The sequence below is a fragment of the Colobus angolensis genome, unplaced genomic scaffold (assembly GCF_000951035.1).
Source record: "Colobus angolensis palliatus isolate OR3802 unplaced genomic scaffold, Cang.pa_1.0 Scaffold299, whole genome shotgun sequence".
Taxonomy (NCBI): domain Eukaryota; kingdom Metazoa; phylum Chordata; class Mammalia; order Primates; family Cercopithecidae; genus Colobus; species Colobus angolensis.
Genome location: NW_012116254.1, coordinates 4,527,041 through 4,552,825, shown reverse-complemented (window position 1 = coordinate 4,552,825; position 25,785 = coordinate 4,527,041). Strand labels below are relative to the sequence as shown.

General features: G+C 34.8%; 1 protein-coding gene across 3 annotated transcripts in view; it reads left to right on the top strand.

Moving 5' to 3' along the window:
- Window positions 1-25,785, top strand: part of SMAD2 (SMAD family member 2) — an 89,672-nt gene that overhangs the window by 47,329 nt on the left and 16,558 nt on the right. For 2 of the 3 annotated variants that reach the window (XM_011949358.1, XM_011949359.1), the window contains 4 exons: window positions 10,878-10,967; window positions 12,003-12,196; window positions 12,965-13,099; window positions 16,309-16,383. In XM_011949358.1, the coding sequence (XP_011804748.1) occupies window positions 10,878-10,967; window positions 12,003-12,196; window positions 12,965-13,099; window positions 16,309-16,383 (494 nt within the window). The remainder of the gene's footprint in view (window positions 1-10,877; window positions 10,968-12,002; window positions 12,197-12,964; window positions 13,100-16,308; window positions 16,384-25,785) is intronic. The other variant, XM_011949360.1, reaches the window with a different exon arrangement.

Genomic DNA, 25,785 nt, shown 5'->3' with positions numbered 1-25,785 from the left:
TTCAGTGTCTAAAAGTTAATTGTATTTTTGTTAATACTAGCAGCAGACAAATAGGGGTGTTAAGAAAATTCATGAATAGTAGCGTCAGTACTCAACTACTTAGGAATACATTAAACACACACACACACACACACACACACACACACACACACACACAACCTCTGCTTAAAATGTCAAAACCTTGCTGAAAGAAATTAAACAAATGAAGAGGGAGTTGTGATTCTCATTTGGCCAGGTATGCTCTTACCAGACTGACACTCCCTCAATAACAAACTGCACAAAATTCTAAAAATAACATGAAGTACTGGAGAATAACAAAAATAGGCATGTTTTAGAGGGGATTGACACTTGGAAGAAGGAAATGGTGCAGGCGAATTTTCTGTTGTACAGCTTTTGTCCATGCAAAGTGTGCAGGGTAGCTAAAATTCCAATACAAAACCAAGTCTTTCTGGCCTTGAAGCACCATAGGTAGGACTTGGGAGAATCACGGCTACTGGAGAGTGAGGAGTGAGTATCAGCAAGGAGAGTTTCAGAAAGAGAGCCCTGGATTCTGCCTACAAACTTTGCCCAAATCACCTGCTGACCCCACATGTGTGCGGTAGACAGTACAGCCAAATAATCGGTCTGATTTGAATTGCTCCATGGCAGAGTTTGTGGTTTGAATACAACCAGGTTAATTTTCTGGTGAAACAAAAAGGAAGACTTTGGAAGATAGTAACAGAACCTCTAACTTCCATCAGATAAAATTCACAGTGTCCAGCATACAATCCTAAATTACTTAACATACAAAGAACAAACAAAATGTGACCCTTTAACATGAGGAGACCAACCCCAGAAGACCTACATGTTGGAATTACCATGCAGTAAACTGACTGATTCCCTTGTGAATTGGAAAACACAGTAATAAGTTAGAGTACTTAAATTATGACTTCAAGAGTCACCTTGAAGCCATAGTAATCTGTACAGTGTGATACTGACATAAAAACAAATAAGATAGCCCCAAATAGATAAACACTGTGTGCCTATTTGATTTTCAGCAAGGTTGCCAAAGCAACCCAGTAGGGAAAGGAAAGTCTTTCAACAAATAGTGCTGGAACAGCTGAATATCCATATGGAAGAATGAACATGACTCCACCTTACACTAGTGGAAAAAAAATAATTCTGGATAAATTGTAGTCCTAATTAAAGCTAAAATTATAAAGCAATAAAATATAGGAGAATATATTTGTGACTTGGGGGTAAACAGAATTGTTTAAAGTATGTAGAAAGCAGTAACCATGAAAGCTGCAAAGTTAGACTCCATCAGTATACAAAGCATCTTATGAAAATACATTGTTAAAAAGTAAGTCAGAGTGGGAGAAAATATTTGCAAAACATTTCTGAAAGGATTGAATCTAGAATTTGTAAAGATTTCTGTAACTCAGTAATGGAAAGATAGCCTAATTTTAGAATGGACAGTAGTTGGCTACTTCACTCAAGATAAAGGTCCAGTAAAGAAGTGGAAAAGTGTGTAATATCAGTAGGCTTCAGGAAAATGAAAATTGAAACCACAGTGAAACACCACTGCACAATCATCAGACTACCTGTAATTAAAGACTGACCACACCAATGTTGATGAGGCTTTGGAATAACCAGGAGCTCTCGTACGTTGAAAGAGGGAGGACTGTAAAATCATACTTCCGCTCTGGAAAAATATCTGGCGATTTATTGAAAAGCTAAACACGCATCTACCCACTGACTGAAGATTTTCACTTCTGGGTATTTACCCGAGAAAAAAGAAATCATATTTCTATAAAATGACATGTACTTTCTTGAATGTTCATGGCAACTTTATTCACAATAATTAAAACCTAGCAACAGGTCAGGTGTCCATCAGTGTAAGAATGACTAAACAAATTGTGCTTGTTCAAGTAATGGAAAACAACTACACACACACACATCATATACATTAACATGGATGAATCTCAAAATCATGCTGAGTCCAAAAAGCTAGACCCAAGTGAATATGTATCATATTCCATTCATAGACTTTCCAGAAGACACGACACCTGTGGTGAAAAGATCAGATTAGTAGTTGCCTCTGGGGATGGGGGCATGGATGCCATATATTGAGAAAGGGACATGGGTGATGATCTTGACAGGGTTGAGAAGTGTACAATCTATGCATCTGAGAAAACTCAAATGGTACCATTAAGATACGTGTCTCATGCTGTGTAAATTTCACCTAAAGAAAAAAGGAACCGCGAACTCTACTTATGTGCATTCTTAAGTGTCTAGATTTGTGGTATCTGCAACTTTTTTTTTTTTTCTCTCTCTCTCAGGGTCTAGCTCTGTCATCCAAGGTGGAGTGAGTGCAGTGGTGCAGTCTCACTGCAGCCTCCGCCTACTGGGCTCAAGCCTTGGCCTCCTGAGTACTAGGAGCACAGGTGTGCACGAGCACACCCAGCTAATATTTTGTATTTTTGGTAGAGATGGGGTTTGTCCAGGCTGCCCAGGTACAACCTTATTTTTAATGTTCCAAAAAGTAAGAGATGGATAGAGATGTTAAGTAGATAGATGACAGAGCAAAGGAAAACAAATGCAAATTGCAGAATCTAGCTGTTGAATATGTAGGGTGCATACGCATAACTTTAATGGAAGCTTGAAATTTTTTGTAATACAGAACTCAGGAGAAGATGGAAAGCTTATTCATGGAAGTATCTGAGAAGTTGGAGTAAATACTTGGAAACTGTTGAGTTTTTCTTTTCTGAGGTGTTCCTCTCCGAAAGTTTGCTTGATTCTTTTTTTTTTTTTTTTTTAAAGATGGGATCTCACTGTTACCCAGGCTGGAGTGCAGTAGTGCGTCATAGCTCACTGTGGCTTGAAACTCCTGAACTCAAACCGTCGTCCTGCCTCAGCCTCCCGAGTAGCTGGGACCGCAGGCACATGCCACCATGCCTGGCTAATTGTAGAGATGGGATCTCACTTTGTTGCCCAGGCTGTTTGCTTGCTTCTTAAGAACGTGTAGGGATCCAGCTCTACAGAGCTTTCTGCAAACTTTCGTGATAGAATTAGTTGTTAAAATTGTACTTATTATATGAGCATCGAAGACCTTTGAATAAAGCTGTTCCTGACATAGCTGGACATATATTTGGACTTAACTATGTTATTGATTAGGAAGACTTGACATTAGTTTATTTTTTAAAATTCTGTTTTGTGTGTGTTCTTGTAAAATTATACAAATAACAGTACCACAGCATTGTGTGGTGAGCTCTACTTACAGCTGTGTACAGTTTGGGTATCTGGAATGTAGACATGTTCTGTTGTGATTTGAAACTTAGAATGAAACCCTGACATACTGGGATGCACATTTGGTGACCCTGTTTTTGAATGGTTACTATTTCATGTCTACAAGATAAAAATCGAAAAACATTTTCTACAGAGTGAAGGTTTAAGCCAGTTAAGGACCCTGTTAAACTGTCTCCAGATTTAATTACTGCCCAATTATGCCTTAATTATGAAGGAATGTGAGCACTTATCAGCTATTGTTGATGATTCAACGTTTTGGAAATAAATTTCTTACTATATTTCTTTTGTATTTTCAATTTTTATTCAGGAATATCTCAGGTTTTCAAGAGATACAGTTTTTTGCATCTGTAATACAGCAACTTAAAAAATCATTTGCACCTACTTGTTTCTCAATCAGGATTGTCTACGTTTTGCAAACAATGTAGGGAAGAGACTGGATTCTGAGGCAAATAAAAGGCTATCATTCTTAAATATTAAGAATTTAAATTTAATCCAAGTAGTCACATTGTTTTCAGTGATGTGATAAATAAATAACATTTAAACATTTGTAGTTGAATACTACAGTCTATTTTGTGTCTTTCAATTATATTTGTAGTGAAGATAAAATACACAACCACACATAGTACTTGTAATTATGGAGACTTAAAAAAATTATTACAGTGATTAATTCTTCATTCCTGAGCTGTTTAAACTTTTAGTCTTAAGTCACATATAAAAATGAAAGGATTATTTTAAGTAGAAATAATTATGGATGCATAGTTACAGATTATTCCCCTAGAAGTCTATATTAAATGAATAGATCAGTAATCAAGAGCTGGAACCTCAGGAAAGTTCCTTATCAGTAATCAAGAGCTGGAACCTAAAGTTCCTTTTGTTGATAATATTCTGCTAATGAATTTTACTAAGTGTTCGGCATGCTTTAATCTCACCAAGGTAACAACTTAGGTTGTTACCCCTTTTGATTTCTTAAAAAAAAAAAAAATACACTGTTTAGGCAAGAAGATCATGAAAAATAACAAATTAGTAAAACAATGGGGTTTATTACTTCCGATATTGATTGTCTAACTGCAGCAGTAAATCTTGCAGGTATGGTAGGAACAGTAAAACTGGTTTAAAGGGTTACCAGATTCTGCGATAAAAGCCACCTTTTGCCCAAAGTTGGTAGTGTTTTCTTCAGCTTCTCACTGCTTCTCTTTTCTTTCTCCATAACAAAGATGTGAATAAATATCTGTATCCTTAATGCAAAAAAGTAGTATATTAATTGACACAAACATAATATCTGGATGATTGGAACAAAGTGCAAAATGTTCATTTAGATGTGTATATATGTAGGCAAGTGTGTACTTTGTAAATTGTACACTAGATATTTTAACTTCAGTTTTCAAAAGTTAGCTTATTCTTAGATGAAGAAAATCTTTGTTTTACTGAAATACTTACTGTAAAAGTTATTACTAGGAAAATTTGATAAGGATTTCTATCAGGTTTACTACCAAGTCATCCTGTTACTTTAGTGATTAATATACTGTATGCCAACAAATGTAGTTGCTATTTTAGTTTATTTATGACTTTAATAGCTGTTTTACCTCTCCTCCCCACATCTTTTTCATTCAAGCTGGATATATAAGCAAGAACATTACACAGTTGATGGGAGATAGTCTGTTTTTAAGAAACTGTTCAATGCAAAGAACTTTGGGACTTTGCATGAGATCCTAATATACGTATGCTTGTTCATTTGCGTATTGATGCAGGGACATCATTGTAGTTAATGGTCTGTTACATCTTATTTCAACATATTGTAATATTTCACATTAATTTGTTAGTAAGCAATATCAAATTTGTTCAGGCAGAATTTATGAGACCAGTTTTTGCTGATATTTTTCAGTACATAAGAGTTTTGAGAATATCCTGACGTTAGATGGTCAAATAAGCTTAGGAAATGTTGAGCCAATGTGTTTGGGATATTGCTATCATTGTTATAACTTAATAATCTCTTTAGGTTATATTGTTGATTTCACATAGCAAGTAGTCTTAGTTTAACATTTTCAGACCTATTTTCTATCCTTAGTACTTTGTAAACAGCTTGATGTTGTACAGGTTTATGTTCTTCACATTTGAGTAATGTACAGACATTTCTTGTGGACTTCCTTTAATATTAAATGTATAGAAGCATACTTGAGTGCAAACGTATGCTAACCAAAAGACAAATTTATACTCGGTTATATAACCCACAATCTTCCAATTAACATCAATTTAATAGGTGATGGATACTAGTTTTACACAAGTTGCAGGTTACTTTGAGGTCGATAATCCATTTAGTCTTACACAGTACTTGATATAAAGTAGCTGGCCTATGATAATTGTCATTAAATATTTGTAAGATGCACTTTTTTTCACTTTGAGATGCCCCTTAGAAATAAAATTGAAAGAGGATTTTCAAGTGTTCCACAAATAATGTTGCATTTTAAAGTAGATAATCTTAGATTAGTGAAATTTATTGAATGTGTAAAAGGCTTTTTATATAGTTGTTACAATCAGTGCTACTTCTCTAAAATTTTTCCTGCATTTGTTTCTTTTAATATTTTTTTAGAAACTGGCCATACCTGCAAGTTATAACTTACACTTTTTATTAACAAAATGAAAACCTGGGAGATACAGTTTTTCCCCAGTGTTATTTAGAATGTTATGATTTAATGTGACTAGGAATATTATAATCCACTTTTTGTACTATGAAAATACCAGTTGGGTCATCAAATACGTTGTTTGCTGGGTTTGGTACACAAAGGCCTTTGGGAGCTCAGGGTGTTGCGGGGAAATACATTGTGGTTAGATAGAATCTTTAAGAAGGAGTAGGTGATTAAAACTGCCTAATTAAAACCTACCAAAAGGCATCTTAAAAATTGACCTGGTTTGCTAGACATATTAAAGAATTAGTAGTAAAAAGTGGCTAGGAAGGGGCAGTTAACATAAATGCACATGGAAGAAAATTGGTACCAAAGGTTCATGTGAGACAGAAAGGACATTGTGTGAGAAAAGAATGATCAGGGCTCAGGCTGGCATGTTACTATTTGTCTGTTATAATAATGCCCAAACTGTGCTTTAAATGATGCAGTATAGGAAGTAATGTGCCTCTGATGTTTTAGAACTGTATCTTTTTATAGAAGTGTCGAGAAGATGTTGACTTGCATTTAATTCTCTGGCAATATTTTCTTGTTTTATTTTTACAATTTTGGTGAAAGGCAGTACATTCACATGGCTCAAAAATAGTATGTTTATATATGTATACTACAAGCATGTGTATACACAAACATACATTGGAACCTCTCCCTACTCTGTCTGCACCTCACGTAACTACTGTTCATGATGTATGTGTGTCTTTATGCATATATTAGCGAGTAAGTACAGATCTTTTTACCTGTCCTTTTTTAATACAGGAAGTAGCATGTTTTGGACCTTTCCGTATCAGTTCACAGGGTGCCTTCATCATATGCTAAATTGTCCTATGAATTTTTTGTTGGGACTTTTTCTGTTTTGGTTTTTACTTTTCTTTGTGTTCTTCTGTGTTTTTCCTTTTTTCAGGTAAAATTTTCATATGGTGAAGTGCACAAATCATATATTCGGTTTAGTTAGATTCAACAAATGCATATACCCGTGTTTTAAGATAAAGAACATTTCAATCATCCAGAAAGTTCTTTCATACTCTTTCCTAGTGGTTCTTCTGGAAACAACCACTGTTTGAAATTTTTCGCTTTGAATTTGTTCTGCCACTTCTAGAACTTCATGTAAGTGGAATCATTCAGTGTAGATACTTTACTGTTCAGCTTCTTTTGATCACTATATTCCCAAGATTCATCCATGGGTCAGTAATTATTTTTCAAGATTGTTTTGCTATTCAGGATCCTTAGTATTTCCATATGCATTTTAGATCAGCTTGTCAGTTGCTACAAAAATATTTTTGCTGAAATGGTGACTGTAATAGATACAAAACAAATCGGCAACAATTCATTAGGGAATGAGGGCAGATGGACATCTTAATATTGACTCATCTATGAATATGCTGTATCTCTATATACTTAGCTTTTAAAAAATATCTGAGCAAAGTTGAGTTTGGGGAGAGTTCACAGTCACATTTTGATGTTTTTCCCTTGTGCCTCTTTCTTTACAGGGTATCTTCCTTCTTTTTTCAAACTCTCTGGCAGCCCCAAATGTGTCCTCTGATTCTAGGTCAGTAAAACTGCAGTTTTCTAAAAACAAACCCCCTGCAGTGTTCTGTTTGAATTCTAGTTGCCCTGCCTAGCTGTGACTGGGGAGTGCCCTTGGGTACACAGCCACAGAAATGCAGCTCTCATCCAGTACAGTTTGCACCTTTGACGGGTGGACCTCCCTGCAGCTTTTGTCTGTTTTTGATCTGTCTCCACTGTTTTCAAATAGTTGATTATTATATTTTGTTCAGAGTTTATCATTGTTATCTGAAGGAAAGTTAGCCTAATTGACGCTGCCCTGCCATTACTGGAAGTAGAACCTCCAGTCTGTTTTGTGTATTCTTTTACTAATCGCATACTGTTTTAATTATTGAGAATTTGTAATGTGCTTCAGAATCTGGTAGGACAAGTCTTTTGTTAGAATTTTTCTGGTCATACTTATTTATTTTGGCTTATTATAGTATTTGGACTAATACCTGGATTTTTAAAGCATTTAATTTTATTGAGATTGCATCAAATATGTAAATTTGGTAGAATTAATACCTCTATGATGGTATCTTCCTGTGTAGGGTCATATGTTTTTCTTTTTGCTCAGTGCACTTTTGTGTTCTTTAGTTATATTTAAAAATGTTTCTTTGTATAGTTTGACACAGTTATAATTACATTTATCTAGATGCTGCTTTATACAACTCTCACTATCTAAGGGGGATTGGTTCTAGGATTTTTCACTCATACCAGAATTAGTGGATGCTCAAGTCTCTGATATAAAATAGCATTGTAAGGCTGGGCATGTTGACTCAATTCTGTAATCCCAGCACTTTGAGAGGCTGAGGTGGAAGGATCACTTGAGTCCAGGGCTTCAAGACTATCCCTGGCATCACAGTGAGACTTTGTCTCTACAAAAGGTGTTAAAATTAGCCAACTGTGGTGACACACGCCTAAGTCCCAGCTACTCAGGAGGCTGAGGCGGGAGAACTACTTGAGGCTGGGAGGTCAAGGCTGCAGTAAGCCCCATTTTAAAAATAAAATGGCATTGTATTTGCGTATAACCTACACACATTTTCTCATACTTGAAATCAGCTGTTCCCAACTGTTTTGGCACCAGAAGCCAGATACATGAAAGACAATTTTTCCACCAACTGTGGCGGTGCGGCAGTGGTTTTGGGATAAAGCCATTCCACCTCAGATCATCAGGCATTAGTTAGATTCTCTTAAGGAGTGCCCGACCTAAAGCCCTCGCATGTGCAGTTCACAATAGGGTTCTCACTCCTATGAGAATCTAATGCTGCTGCTGATCTTCCAGGAGGCAGAGCTCAGGTGGTAATGGTCTCTCATGTGCTGCTCACTTCCTGCTGTGCATCCTGGTTCCTAACAGGCCGTGAACTGGTATCAGTCTGTGGCCTCTGAGACTCCTGCTTTAAGTCATCTCTATATTATGCATAATATGTAATACAATGTAAATGCTGTGTAAATTATTGTTGTACCATATCGTTTTTAAATTTTGTATTTTTCGATTGTATTTTTTTTTTGTTTTTAAAATTTATTTATTTTTGCTACTTTTTGATCCACAGTTGGTTGAATCCAAGGATGTGGAACCCTTAGATACAGAGGGCTCTATGTTTTATTATAAATTGGTTTATTTTAAAAAATATTTTTTATTATGTAAACAGGTAATGATTTTACTAGCTAGAAGCAAATTTGATATTTTAAAATAAACCTTCCAATTTTGTTAGGCATGATAATGATGGAACTGAGGCTTAAATACATCCTATGGTAGCAGTTTGAAAGTGACCGAATTAGGGTTGGGGTCTAGATCTGTCTGCTTCTAGATTGATTGCAAGTCCTTGACAATTACTGTTTATTCTTCTCTGATTCCTTTCAAGGATTAAATAAAGTACAAATTAAACTTCATGCTCTATTTTAGATTCTGGTTCTCATGTCAGTCCCAGAATAACTTGAGTGAAATGTTCCGATAGCAGAGCAGAATAGCCTCGTGCACTACACTTTTGTTAATTATTTTCAAAGAAGAGTCTGCTGTATACCATTTCTTTCATAAACTGAGACTTGCAAGTCTGTAGAATTTAGGTGATTCTATTGTGATTTAAACTACATTGTGCTATATGTTTCCAATAGATATTTGACAAATATCTTTTAAATAAACCATTAATGTCATGGTTTTTAAATCAGTGTATCATTGGAAAAAACGAAAAGGTCTAAGCCTTAATTTACCTGGCTTTTTCTGACTTTTATAGTCTGGTAAATTTTGCAGCCTGAAAAAGCAAGAGAATCTGTAAAATAACTTCAATGAGGTACTGGAAAATTTTTTAACAGGTTTTGTTGTAAACTGTTCAGTCACTGTAGCCCCCAAAGCAGGGCATGACGTGTTCCTGCAGCCTGATAGCTATGTGACAGCACCTGTAGCATTAAAGCCAAGGATGCCAGGTGGTTCTGTGGCCTTGCCACAGGAAGCCAGCACTTCTCACCATTGCCCTTTGAACTGTTGATCCAGTTAAGCTCACTAACAACGTGTAAATTTGAAATTTAATCAATTGCTTGGTTTATTTTCAAAAGATGTTTTGAAATACTCCTTTCTCCGCGTTGAAGTTTTGATGATTTTGTAATATGTGAGAAATGGACTTTTCAGAAAAGTACAACTTAGTACTTGAGACATTGGCTGTCAAAGTTCCATTCCAAAACTTCCTTTTAAATTCTCTTTCCCTTCTCCCACTGACCAGAAGTTACTTTGAAATGAAGTAGAGGTAGGGAAAAAGGGAGAATTAACTCTGAGCTGCCCATATTCTGGAGAGAAATGTGGGAGAAAAATTTTAAGGTGGTATACTAAATTAGAATGACTTCAAAGTCTATTTCTTTATTTATTCTAGAGATAAGAGAGCAAAATAATTTTCAGTAAAACTTAAAAGTATCATGACCAAATAACCTGAAAATCTTAACTGTGGATGTATGTCTGTTTTTATGGGGATTTTTTTCTGTATTAAAATCAGATGACATCTGTTTTTAGATAATTTTTTTAAAAACTGGATTATAAAATGAAGCACTGTTAGTAAAGCTGACGGCAGAGGTTTTAGATCTTTTGAATAGAGGAAAGTGGTAAGGGCATTATAGGTATGATTCATTGAGCTAGAGGGCATTGGTGTTCACATTTTAGAAACATAATCATGACTTATCTGGAGTCACATGTTCCATTTTATTGGCTTCCTTCATATAGAAAATATAGTAACCAGCACTACATGCCTGTGAAAAAGTGAAGCAATTGTATATTTTCTGGGTGAAGGAAGTATTCTGTACATTCTCCATGTTTTACATCATGGTATTTTGAATAACCATGCTTCCATGTTCACATCAATTTTTTGTTTTTCAATTTATGCACAGCACTTGCTCTGAAATTTGGGGACTGAGTACACCAAATACGATAGATCAGTGGGATACAACAGGCCTTTACAGCTTCTCTGAACAAACCAGGTGAATATTCTGCCCTCTGTTGAATCCTAGAGATCTTGTGGGAGGGGGGTATATTTTGAAAGACCTATATGGGGTTGCTTAGTGTAATTTTGCCTAGGATGTTTCCTTAATGTAAAATAAGGCATAGCATTTAAAATATCTGCTTGCCAGTATAAAAAATATATTAAATGTTTCAGCTGATGTTTTAATCAATGCAATTCTAGTTTGAATCTTCTTTAAATTGCTGTATCCCCTAAAGAATAAGAATTTTGATAACTATATATTTATTTTAGCTTGAGATCAGATTATAATCTGTTGTTGGCCTAATTTTTAAGTAGATACATGATCAGTTTTGCTAAATTTCTTGTTACCAAAATCTCATCTTTATACTAATAAATACATATTTAATGAACCCCTTTTATTACAATTAACAGTAGGTTAACTCATTTTTATGTTACTTTTTAAAATCACTTCATTCTCTTTTTTGCGTATATGGTATTTGTTCATTTCATCTCATCATATTCATCAACATCTACATTTATTTGTGAACTACATATATATACCTCAGTTCTCAAAACAGTCACAACTGGGTAATGAGTTGTAGTAGTCTGAGGAAGTTACTATCACATCATTGTTGGTATTTATCATTCTTCACACTAGTTCCTTTTTTGACTATTCAGTCACCTCCAGAATTAATACCCTTAGAAGCATCTCCAAAATGAGTTTGATTTTCTAAACATAGAAGTTAACAAAGTTTTTCAAGCGTAACTGCATAAACTCTCTTTTTCTAAAAAATCAGTTTTTCCCAAGTAGTTAGCCTTTCATTGGCATTTGAGTCATTTATGTGACGTATTTATGAGAAACATCTGCTAGTGCTGCTGCATACTTTTATCAGATCCATTAAATAGTACATTTTTCTTCTTGATTCTCACTAAAACTAACTAAATGGCTGTCATTCTTTTCTTTATGCTTTTGCTGTACTAATTTAGTCCATTCGACTACACTTTTTTTTTTTTTTAAAGTTCCCTCCTTTGTTTTCCCCTTGCTTCCCAATAGGTCTCTTGATGGTCGTCTCCAGGTATCCCATCGAAAAGGATTGCCACATGTTATATATTGCCGATTATGGCGCTGGCCTGATCTTCACAGTCATCATGAACTCAAGGCAATTGAAAACTGCGAATATGCTTTTAATCTTAAAAAGGATGAAGTATGTGTAAACCCTTACCACTATCAGAGAGTTGAGACACCAGGTAGGAACAATGCAAGTTTTTTTCTTGGTTTTGAGTTAAATGCCTGAACTTAAGTATATTTAAGTAATCTTGTGACTCAGGAAAATTTTAGTGTAAATTCTAATAAATTACCTTAAATTGTGCATATTATTTGGTGGTAATTAAATTTTTTTATTTTTTTAAATTTGTAATGGGAAAACGTATCTTGGAAAGATGTGTCTGTTTCTTGGAGTAGCATATGATTTGGCATGAAAGTGCATATCCAGGAAATCCTGTAGATTGGCAGTCTGCTTAGAGCTGTGCTGATGTGCTTCTACATGTCCCTGCTGCAGTAACTTATTTTCAAGCATTTTGCACTTGGAGTGCTTTTAGAAGTACTTGAATGACATCATTTGTATATATGCTGTTTAGTAAAGCTTGTAATAAGACTTCATTTAGTTAGCTGTCTACCTGAAACTATTAAAAAATATAGCAGTAGCTGTATTTTTGGAAATTTTTCTATATCTGATTGTACAGATAAAGACAATGTTAACTTTTCCAGTGGGGATTTATGAACTTTTATGGTAATATAATATTACCAGGATCACATTGTTTCCAAAAGTTTGAGATAAATTAGAACTTGGAAATTTGGATAATTAGACTACATAAGTTAAAGCCGTAATCAGATTTGTCAGACCCTAACTTTAAAAATTAAGCTACAACTTCTCTTCTTCTTGTTGAAACTTTAAAAAAGGTTCCCCCACTCCCCTTTGCTCTTTGCCGTAACTAGGCTTTCTTGAACTTTTTCAGTTTTGCCTCCAGTATTAGTGCCCCGACACACTGAGATCCTAACAGAACTTCCGCCTCTGGATGACTATACTCACTCCATTCCAGAAAACACTAACTTCCCAGCAGGAATTGAGCCACAGAGTAATTATATTCCAGGTATTTTTGACTTCTGAATCTCCTAAAACTTGGATAGATACAAATGTGTTGTTCATAAGCATTCAAGTATTAGTAAATTATGGTTTCACTTTTTTTAAAATGCTTTTGAGTTTTTAATAGAAAAATCGGATTTGTTGGGTGTTTATTTTGTGAAATGTATAAGTCTAGTACATTAAACAGTTTTGTTTGGAGAAGAGTTTTACTTTATATTTCATTTTCTTTTGCAGTGACTTTAATCAAAGTACTGTGAGAAGCAGAAAAGAAAAGATCTTAGTAAGTTTGTCTTAGTGTTGAAGCTAAGCGAGATGCAGAATGTAAGCAAAACAAATGATGTAGGAAAAAAGTACCCCTGAAACACATGTAACTGAAAATCCACCCAGTGATCACTTTTTCTTAGGTAACTTGGTAATATTTAACAGAAATGTAACATTTCTATAAGAAATATAATACTTAGTTCTATAGACGTAGCAGCACTTACATATTATGCTGAACATCAGAAAACCTCTTTTAATTATGTTTCGTCTGCATCTCAGTAATTCCTGATGAAAAATGAATTCAGCTACATGGTTCTCAAATTTTGTTCTGATATATTGTGTGATCCAGTAATACTCCACGATATGATATCTGGCCTTTTCATTTTTTATGGTTTTTTTTTTTTTTTTTTTTTTGGAGAACGACTAATATTTTGTTACTTTTCTTGTATGTTTTCCTTTTTGTTTTGTTTGATTGATTTTTCTCCCTAGCAGAAACAGCATGATGTTAGGATGAGGATTAAGCTATCGTGTCTTGATTTCTTTCTTCCTTTTGTAATATTATTCTATTCCACTCTTATTTTATACACTAAAAATATGTAAGGAACTTAAGAGCATTTACAAAATTTTTAAAATACAGTTTTAATACATTTAAGCAATTATTTCTTTCATGTATCCATCATGGAAATAATGCTTATGCATTGAAGATAATTTTTAAAATGTAAGGAAGAAAAAAAGAAAGATAAGAAAAGATAACTAAGAAAAGTTTTTTTTTTTTTTGGAGCTGGTTTTACAAATGGGAAGTGGTTTTTGATTGTTTTAGTTTGATTACTGTTTTATTCCAGAAGAGGATTTAAAGCTGCTTTTTGGGTTGCTAGGAAATACAAACTTACTGAAGTTAAGAGAGGGAGAAGGTGGGGTGTAGTATGATATACTAGGATGAGGGAAAACGCGGGACTATGAAACAGGGCAGTTGCCAGGTAGAAAAGGGAGTGGAGTTTAGTGAACGTTGGTATGGTTTTGGAAAGGGAGGCATTTTAAGTCGTTAGTGTGGAGATTACTGTTTTTCAGCCAACAGTACTAACCTTAGGTATAAGCATGCAGTCTTACAGCACGCATATCCAGTAATTATTTGGAAGGATATTCACCAGAATGTTTAGTGGCTTTCACTTGTGAAGATGTTTGGGCTCATTTTTCCTTTCTTTTCTATTCTTTTAATTATTTAGATTTGAGTATTTTATAAAGTAGAAAATCAGAAGTGGATTATACCCATTTGCTTTTCTGGACAGTGGGGCTTTATCCAGTTTCAAGCAACAGCAAAACCAAAGGATTCATGTTTTATTCCACTTAAAATACATTTTAACGTTTTCTCAAAAATGCTAATAGCTTTATTATTTATTACAATGGAAAAAGTGCAGTAAGATAACGTCTTTTAAGGTTCAGCATTTCTTTCTGATTAGATCTTTGAGATACTGGTTAAACTCAAAAAGCTTAGCACCATTTAACTTTATTAGCTTTAACTTTTAAAATATGCATAATGATATATACACTTATTTTTATGTTCTTTTGAGTATATGAAGCTAGTTTATTCTTAGAATTTTTGTATTAAAAATTTTGGGGTACTGACACTTAAATGAAAAGTTTGATACTTAAAGTTTGTGGTTAGCTTATTGAATAGATATTGTAAAAGGTTATTGAAGGAGACCCTTAACCTGTATCTTCCCTCTCTCCTTTTTTTTTTTTGTTTTTTGTTTTTTGTTTTTTGAGACGGGAGTTTTGCTCTTTGCCCAGGCCGGAGTATAATGGTGTGATCTCGGCTCACCACAACCTCCACCTCCTGGGTTCAAGTGATTCTCCTGCCTCAGCCTCCCTAGTAACTGGGATTACAGGCATGCGCCACCACACCCGCTAATTGTGTATTTTCTTTCTTTTTGGTAGAGACAGATTTCTCCATGTTGGTCAGGCTGGTCTCGAACTCCCGACCTCAGGTGATCCGCCTGCTTCGGCCTCCCAAAGTGCTGGGATTACAGGTGTGAACCACCGTGCCTGGCCTCTGTCTTTTGATAATTTTAAAATTCTGTTTGGATATGTGTCTGTGTTATCTTGAATTGCTCAAAAGTGTTCAGCAGTGTAAATGTTGAACTGATGAAACTCTTTTGAACTTATTTTTCCTCCTTGGAATTACAGTTGATGTAATTATATACATGTTTTTATTTTACATGCAGTTTATTCAGCTATTCAGATGCCTTTCTGAATATAAATGTTTTATTCAGACAACATGGTGGAAATAACATGTTAGAATCCTAAAGTTTATTTTCGGGGAGCATTTTACCTCTTTATTCAGTAGTCTATATTTGAATTGAATTTTTTGCTTCAAACACTTAGACTTTACCAGTTAGGAATCCTTGGAGAAATATACTTTTTAGGTAGAATTCAGCCTGGACCAATCTGGAACCATACTACCATATTTTACCCTATAGAACTTAGTATAAGTTGTAAGCTGTATTATTTAATACTTTTATAATCCAGAATCTTGTGTGTTTTTTTTATTTTCTAAGTACTCATAAAATAACGATGTTCATTAGATTAAACAACAACAACAAAAAATTGTAGTTACCAGTGGTTTTGCAGCCTAAGCCTCCTGATTCAGATCTGGGGCATTTTTGAAGTTACATTTTTGGCTCTTGTCACAGAATATGTACATACAGGAATGAGCGAGATATGTAAATAATATATATGTCCAGATAGTAGGATTTTATTAAAAGTAGATGTTAAGGATTCACTGCAAAATTTGGACAAGATCTGAATTATACATACACCTTCAGTATGCAATATTACTTTCTGTAATAATGTTATGTAATGTTATTATTTGTTATTTGGAGTGATTCATTGGTAGCTGGGAGAAAAGGTAGTGAGATTATGTTGCAGCTGTGCTTGATATATTTTACACTTTTGTAGAAACGCCGCCTCCTGGATATATCAGTGAAGATGGAGAAACAAGTGACCAACAGTTGAATCAAAGTATGGACACAGGTAAAAAAAAGTCTGAAAATTCCTCAGTTATTAGATATACATTTCTTGTTTTGTTTGAAACTCACAAAAGATGTTACTCTTAGAGAAGTTGAGAAACATACCAAAAAAGATGATCTTCTATCTTGATTTAACATATCTGAACTACTTACCAAAGGGTGGGTCCATGTTGTCCCTGAAAAATTAACGTATGATACTCTGCAGAATAATTATTTTTTGATTAGAGTAAATGAAAATTTGAAAACATGCACATGCTTTTATTTCTTTTTAAGTATTTGCTTCTGTTGAAAGTTTTAGTTAACCCTATGACTAAGTATCTCTCTGTGATGCAAGACCATAATTACTCAAATAACAGATTTTCAGAGGAATTTGGGGGTGAAGGATGAGGAACAGCTTTTCACTGCTTTTTTTTAACCTAATAGTTAGTTTTGAATTATAGTAGATTAATTTCTTATACTTAACTGTCAACTCCAAACAGTGATGAAGAAAAAAATTAAAGCTTTAAATCATGTCTTATGTAATAAAATGTATAACTCAGCAGAACTAATAAATTACCAGTGAAATCACTTTGATGTCATTGTAATTGTCCAGTTTGATTTATTTCACTCTATCTGTATCTTAACTATTGGACACCTTAATATTACAACCTGACAGATTATACCATCATCTTTGTCCACATCTCAACACTAATGCATTCTTGGTTATGATAATCTAAATTAATTTTTAAATGGATTAACGTTGGTGGGGAAGGGAGGGATTACAATAATTCTGTTGTTTAAATCCGTTTTTTAGACTCCCAGGTAAAGAAGTTTCTGCTGTAGCTAATCATACATTTGGGTCTTTACGAGTACCAGATAACTAAGAAAGGTAGATAATCTAATGAACACTGGAAATGACATGTTATACATCTTAATGCAAATATCTTAATGCACATGGTATTTGACTTTCCACATATGTTTTACTGAAATTAGATGTCAACTTTCTTCTTGAAGCAGTAATATTCTTTTTTGCCTGTGATGGACAGCTGTTACTGTGACATGTAAAAGTGAATGATAAGAAAAGATACTGAATGTCATAAGCCACAATGAGATGCTACCTCACACCTACTAGATGGCTATAATCAAAAAAAGGACAATAACAAATGTTGGTGAGGATGTGGAGAAATTGGAGTCCTCATATATTGCTGGTAGGAATGTTAAATGGTTCAGCACTTTGGAAAAGTTTGCTGTTCCTCAAAAAGTTAAATACAGAGTTAACATATTGTGGCCAGCTATGTACCCAAGTGAATTGAAAACATGTCTACTCAAAAACTTGTACATGACCGTTTATGCAGGCGTTATTCTTAATGTTCAAAGTTAGAAACAACTCAGATGTCCATCAAATAATGAATGGATAAATAACATGAGATACGTTTCTGCAATAGAATTATTCAGCCATGTAAAGGAATGATAGTACAGCATGAATTGTGGCAACATGGATGGACCTTGAAAGCAGTATGTTAAGTGAAAGAAGCCAGGAAAAAAAAGGCTGCAGGGATTCTAATTAGTGCACATACACCTATTCAACAATATAACTGAAACACAGGAGGCACAATAATATGAGTATTGGTTATGTATGATAAATAAATCAAAGTCAAAAATGGAGAATAAACTGAATCAGCCAGCTAAAATAATTGCGGTGTTGGGGCTAACTTTGAACCCAACCTAATATGTCTGTTTCAGTGGAGCAATGTTACTGGCTTTCTGAATGACACATTTAAAATTACTGTATGGCAATGGGAATATGTGATTCATGAGATGCCAACAGTTGGTTTGGCTGCCAGCCTCTTAACCAGTATCAGTTTCTCTCTCGGGGCCATGACAAGAAACACAATTCTGACTGATGCAGGGCTCCAATTTAGAACAAAGTTGGCCACCTCTCTAATTGGTTCATACCTTCCAGAGGGAAGGACATAATTAAATTCATCTTTCATAACCTACTGGGAAAAAAAATGGATTGAAAATTTTTTAAAAGGGCTACCAGAGGATAAATTAGGCATAATAAGTAACTATATGAACAAGTACTTGTTACTTTTTTCTTTTTCTTAAATTGAGATTTCTCTGATTAAGACTTTATTCTTCCTTTATAGTCTTGTGGACATTAGAGGTCAGGCTGGACATCGTAAGAAATTTAGAAGTTTGATTAACCTCTGTAGTATTGTATAATCAGTCCCTTTTCAAGTCATGATTTTTATGAACATATTTATTCTAACAGGTATATAGAGAAATATAATAGATCGTAAGATGTGGATTTCATAACTCACAATTCAGTTTTGTATCTTCTACATACACTGTGCTTAGTCCAAGATATACAAAGAGACTTACAGGGTTTTTTTAATCTGCCTGTGTCCCAGAAGATAAAATGAGGTCCTGACCTCCAATACCTCAGAATATGGCCTTGTTTGGAAGTAGCATCTTTGTAAATGTAATTATTTAAGATGAAGTCATACTGAAGTGCGATGGGCCCTAATTCTATATGACTGGTGTCTTTAAGAGATAGGGAGGAATGTGCCATATGAAGATGGAGGCAGGTAACTGGAGTTAGCACCTGCAAGCTGAGCAATTCCTAGGATAGTTGGGAAACCCAAAAGCTTAAGAGAAAGGCGTGGAACAGATTCTCCCCTTGAGCCTTTGAGAGAGCATGGCTTTGCTGACATCTTTACTTAGGACTTAGGTCTTCCAAAGCTCTGAGAAAATAAATTTCTGTTTTAAACCACCCAGTTTGTGGTATTTTGTTAGAGCAAGCCCCAGGAAGCTGATACAGTGAGTATTAAGATTTTGAGAGTATCCTACTAGTATGTATATTTAATTATTTGTAAGTTATGTACAGGCACTTCATGTACATTTTAAAATATATACAAACATTAGAAATTGAAGGATGAGATTAAATAGAAAATATGTTTTAATTTTTTCTTTTTGTAAACTAGTAGTTTTGTGTACTCCTAGACAGTGTTCACATACACTCCACTTACGAGACTACTCTTCTTAACCAAATGCATATAATCAGAATAGCGTGGTGAGACTCTGAGCTTGACTACCTGAGTTTGAAATGTTCCTCTTCCATATACTAGCTAGGTAGCCTAGTTTTTAAATCTGTAAAATAGGGACAATAATAGCGTTTAACTCATAGAGTATTAACAGGTCTTATATTTATAAGGCATCTATGTGTTCCTAACCTGTAATAAGCACTGTATGAATGTAGTTAAAGAAAATGTTAGGAGGAGTTAACCTTTAAGAAAAAGGAAGATAGTGGATTGCACAAAGATTTGAAGGAAAGTGAAGAATTGAGATCCAGACACAGAAGCACTTGACCTTTGTTGTTTAGGATCATCTCTATAAAATAGGAAAGTAAGATTTTTGTCAAAAATGAGGGGTCAGGTTTGACAACTTCAGGATAAAAGTCTTTTCTCTGCCATGTGTTAAACAGTTTTTTATGTAGATGTATATAGCATGTCTTTCATTAGATAAATTTTTTAGTATTTTATACTTTCAGTGCTGTTATACACATTTTTGTTATTACATTTTATTTTCCAATTGTTCCTAGGATATGGGAAATATTTGATTTTTATGTATTAATCTTTTCTTCTGTATTCTTGTTAAATTGACTTTTTGGTTCTAGAATTCTGTAGATTCTTGAGGTTTTCTGCATACACAACCATGTCATCTGTTGATAAGGACAGTTTTTCTATTTTCTTTTTTTTTTTTTTTGAGATGGAGTTTCACTCTTGTTGCCCAGGCTGGAGTGCAATGACACAATCTCAGTTCATTTAACCACCTCCCAGATTCAAGCGATCCTCCCAAGTACCTGGGATTACAGGCATGCACCCCCTCACCCAGCTTATTTTTTGTATTTTTAGTAGAGATGGGGTTTCTCCATGTTGGTCAGGCTGGTCTCGAACTCCCAACCTCAGGTGATCCACCCGCCTTGGCCTCTCAAAGTGGTGGGATTACAGGCGTGAGCCACGGTGCCCGACTGACAGTTTCTCTTTTTTTCCCCTGTCTTTATGCTTTTTTCTTTTTCTGTCCTAAGACCTACAGTAAACTGTTGAAGTTATAAGAATGGACATTTTTGCATTGTTCTGATTATAGGAAGAATACATTTTGCAATTCCCCCTTTAAATATGATGTTAATTGTGGATATTTTGGAGATTGATTGAGGAAGTTCTTTTTCCTTTTTGTTCTTAATGTTTTAAGTGTGTTTTATGAATGGCTGTTGGATTTTGTCCAGTGTTTTTTCTGCATTTATAAAGAGGATCATATAGTTTCATGGATTTCAATTGTTTTATTTTTGAGAATTTTTCCATCTAAGTTTATGAGAGATTGGTCTGTAGGGTTTTTTCCCTTGTTATGTGGTCGTTAGTTTTAATATCATAAAATGTGTTGGAAAGGACTTTCTCCTGTTTTCTGAAAGTGTTTCATTAAGGTTGGCATTATTTGTTTCTTAAATCTTTGATAGGGCTGGGCATGGTGATTCTTGCCTGTAATCCTAGCACTTTAGGAGGCCAAGGCTGGAGAACTGCTTGAGCACAGGAGGTCAAGACCAAACTAGGCAACAAAGCAAGACCTCATCTCTAAAAAAAAAATTTTTTTTTAATTAGCCAGGGGTAGTGGCATTCACCTGTGGTCCCAGCTACTTTAGAGGCTAAGGTGGGAGGGTCACTTGAGCCCAGGAGGTTGAGGTTGCAATGAGCCACGTTTGTGCCACTGCACTCCAGCCTGGGCAGCAGTGAGACCTTGTATTCAGAAAAAAGTACGATAGATTTTACCAGAGAAACCATCTCTTGTAGCAAAGCGTTTTTTACACTGTGGATTATTTACATTTTTAATTTTGTGTATGTATTTGATAAACTTGTATTTTGTTAGAAATGTGTTCATTTCATCTAAGTTGTAGGATTGATTAATTGAGACAGGATCTCACTTTCTTGCCCAGGCTGGAGTGCAGTGGCCTGATTGGCTCACTGTAGCCTCAACCTCCCAGGCTCAGGCAGTCTTCCCCAGTATAGCCTCCCGTGGAGCTGGGACCACAGGAACATGCTACTGAGCCTGGTTAATGTTTGTGTTTTATGTAGAGATGGGATTTCACCAGGTTGCCCAGGCTGGAAAATTTATTGATATAAAGTTATTTCTGATATTTGTTATTCCTTTCGTGTATGTGAGATCCATTTTAAAATTTATAATGTTAGTAATTTGACTTTTTAATTTTTTATTAGAACGTCTTGCAAGGGATTTATCGGTAGTCTCAAAGGACCAATTTTTTGTCTTGTTCATTTTTGTCTTTGTCTCTCTTTGTTTGTATTCATCATCTTTTTGTCTACTTTTCATTTAATCTGCTCTTTTTCTGTCCTCTTGTGGTATACATTTAGATCATTGATTTGTTTATAATGTAAGCATTTAAAGCTATAATTTTCCCTCTAAGCTTTATGTTAGCTCTATATTACAAATTTTTTGTTGTTTTTTAATTATCACTTAATTATTTTCTAATTCTTCTTGATTCATGAGTTATTTAGAAGTTTGGGTTTTTCTTAGGAGTGTGAGGATTTTCTAGATACTTCATTGATTTTTAATTTAATTCTGTTATAGTCCAACATATAGTGTGTGTGACTTTAGTCCTTGGAAATTTATGAAAATTATTTTATGCTACAATGTGTAACTTATCTTGATAAGAATCCCATATATAGTTGGAAAGAATGTATATACTATAGTGTTCCAAATGTCATTTAGGTTCAGGTGTTTGATGGTGTTTAAATCTTCTTAATTCTTTATGATTTTTTAAAAAATCTCCTTATTTTGTCAGTTATGATTGGTGTTAAAATCTTCAGCTCTGATTTTAGAGTCATCTGTTTCTGCCTTTATTTAGTCCTGTCAGTTTTTGCTTCATGTATCTTTAACCTCTGTAATTAGAAGATATACCTTTAGAATTACTACATCTTCCTAATGAATTTGCCCTAATTATAAAACGCATTTCATATTAACATCACTATATCTTCTTTCTTACCTCTGGTTACATGATATATTTTTAATTGTTTCAGTCTATCCGAATCTTTATATTTATGGTGTGTCTCTTGTGGCCAGCATATTTTTGGTTTCATTTAATCTAACAATTCTTGTCTTTTAGTTGGAAAATTGAGTTCACTTATATTTAGAGGAATTACTGATACTGGGTTTAGGCTACCATTTTGCAGTTGTTTGTTGTCTCTAGTTTTTGCTTATCTGTTTGTTTTCCTGCCTTTTAGACTAATCAAATAATTTTTGTTTCATTCTGTTTATTCTCTTGGCTTTTCACCAATAACACTTAGTATTATTTTCTCAGTTGGCATTCTTGTGATTACATTGTACTTATCATGTTATACCTAGAAGGTTACTTAAGTTGTAATATTTTACAATGTCATGTAAAGTTTAAGAACTTTACACCACTCTAATTTCATTCATCCACTTCTGTTGTTTGTACTATTATTGACATGTATTTTACTTAATAAAAATATATAAACCCCAAAGTATAGTGTTATTTTTGCTGTTTTTTTTTCTTTTTTTGAGACGGAGTCTCCCTCTGTCGCCCAGACTGGAGTGCAGTGGTGTGATCTTGGCTCACTGCAAGCTCCACCTCCTGGGTTCGTACCATTCTTCTGCCTCAGCCTCCCAAGTAGCTGGGACTACAGGTGCCTGCCACCACGCCTGGGCTAATTTTTTTTTGTGGTTTTTTTTTTTTTTTATTTCACAGACAGGGTTTCACCATGTTGGTCAGGCTGGTCTCGAACTCCTGACCTCAACCTCCCTAGTAGCTGGGATTACAGGTGTGCACCACCACGCCTGGCTAATTTTTTTTTGTATTTTCATAGAGATGGGATTTCACTATGTTGGCCATGATGGTCCCAATCTCCTAACCTCGTGATCTGCCTGCCTCAGCCTCCCAAAGTGCTAGGATTACAAGTGTGAGCCACCACACCTGGCCATGATTGATCTCTTCATATTCTTCAATCCTCATCTTTCACTACTACTCACCTATTCTCACACTATACATGTTAGCCATGCTGAATTCTTGACAGTTGCCCATACTCCCAACACTTGCTCATTTCTGGAAATTTTCAAACGCTGTACCTTATCTTCAAAGGTATTATACTTCCTCCTTCCACAACTTCATCTGACTAATTCCTGCTTAGCCTTCACAGCTCAGCTAAAGTTCTGAAGTCCTGTAGCCTAGGATAAATTGGATATCTCCCCTCTATTTTTCTGTAACATTGTGTTCTAACCCACTATAGGATGTATTATCCTAGATTTTTACTGCCAGGACTTTTTATTATCTATGTCCCTTATTAGATACTGAATATAAACACACAATATTAATATAGATATGATTAAATTAAATGAGATGTTTGAAGACAAGCATTGAGTCTTGTTCACTGCTTTTCTGGTTTCCACTACTTTTCTTCACTATTACACCTTTCAAGAGAATATTATAGTTGATATTCAATTTTTCATGTCCCAGTAACTCAGCAATGGGAAAACAAAATTTTTACAAATGTTTTATTTCCATAGACAGTGAAACTACTCTTTTAGAAATTATTAGTGATCAGGTCTAAAGATATTTTTTCAGTTCTCAACCTCTCAGAAATATTCAGTATGACCTCTTGAAATTCTCTTCTTTGGTCTCTGAGGAAAAGACTGTTTTCTGACTCCATTGCTCTGATTTCTCTTTCTCTGCTTTCCACATGTATTCTTCTTCCTCTGATGTTCCACATGTTCTGTCCTCTGTCCTCTATTCCCATTTGCCACTTTCTTATTCTCTTGCATTACAAATGTAATTCAATGCTGGCAACACTCATATCTGTGTCTTTACCCAGACCCATCTCCAGAGCACTAAATTCAGCTAACTGACCACTGGCCAAACAGGTTTGTTGGACATCAAGAGGCATCTCAGTTTGCACACATCCAAAATCAAATTATCGTCTCCAACAATATGTTTTCTCTTCTTCTCTTACATTTCGTATCCTACATCCACCTACTAGCCCGAGTCAGGAATTTGGGAATTACATTCAATATGTACTTCTCCCTCTCTCTACATCAATCCAATCATCAAAAACCTGATGATTCTACCCTGAAGATTTTCTTCATTTTCACACTTACATAGTTAAACCTCCATCATCTTGCCATCAGACTACCAAAATAACCTATAAACTGGTCTCCTTATTTTCAGTTTTACATCTGATCTTTCTAAATATTAAAACTATTTATGTTATTCTTCTGGTTTAAATATTTAATAACACCCTACTGCCTAGAAGTTAATGTCCAAAGGACTTCAATATATCCAAGGCCCTTTGGGAACTTTCTCAGTTTCATCTTCTGGTATTTCTTAATTATTCTTCCCAATCATGCTTAATGGTGTGGTGCTAGATAAGAGGATAGACTTGAGTTTAATATGTTCTAGCACATCCTAGATAGGCAAACTTCATTTCATATATTAAATAGAATATTTACAAAGTTCTGCTGTGAAGATTAAATGAGACAACATAGGTAAAGTGCCTGAAATATCGTAGTAGCTAAATGACAAGGTTGCTATTATTGCAATCGTAACTTTTTCAACCAATAACAAAAACCATAAGATTATCTCAATAGATGCAGAAAAGGCCTTCAATAAATTTCAACATCGCTTCATGCTAAAAACTCTCAAACTAGGTACTGATGAAATGTACCTCAAAATAATAAGAGCTATTTATGACAAACCCATAGCCAATATCATGGTAAATAGACAAAAGCTGGAAGCATTTCCTTTGAAAACTGGCACAAGACAAGGATGCCCTCTCTTACCACTCCTAGTCAACATAGTATTGTAAGTTCTGGCCAGGACAATCAGGCAAGAGAGAGAAATAAAGGGTATTCAAACAGGAAGAGAGGAAGTCAAATTGTCTCTTTGTAGATGACATAATTGTGTATTTAGAAAACCCCATTTCCTCAACCCAAAAACTTCTTAGGCTGATAAGCAACTTCGGCAAAGTCCCAGGATACAAAATCAATGTGCAAAAATCACAAGCATTCCTATACACCAATAATAGGCAAGCAGAGTGCCACATCATGAGTGAACTCCCATTCACAAATGCTACAAAGAGAATAAAATACCTAGGAATCCAACCTACAAGGAATGTGAAGGACCTCTTCAAGAACTACAAACCACTGCTCAAGGAAATAAGAGAGAACAAAAACAAATGGAAAAAAATATTCCCTGCTCATAGATAGGAAGAATCAGTATCATGAAAATGGCCATACTGTCCAAAGTATTCCCCCAAGCTACCATTGACTTTCTTTGCAGAATTAGAAAAAACTATTTTCAATTTCATATGGAACCATAAAAAAGCCCATATAGCCAAGACAATCC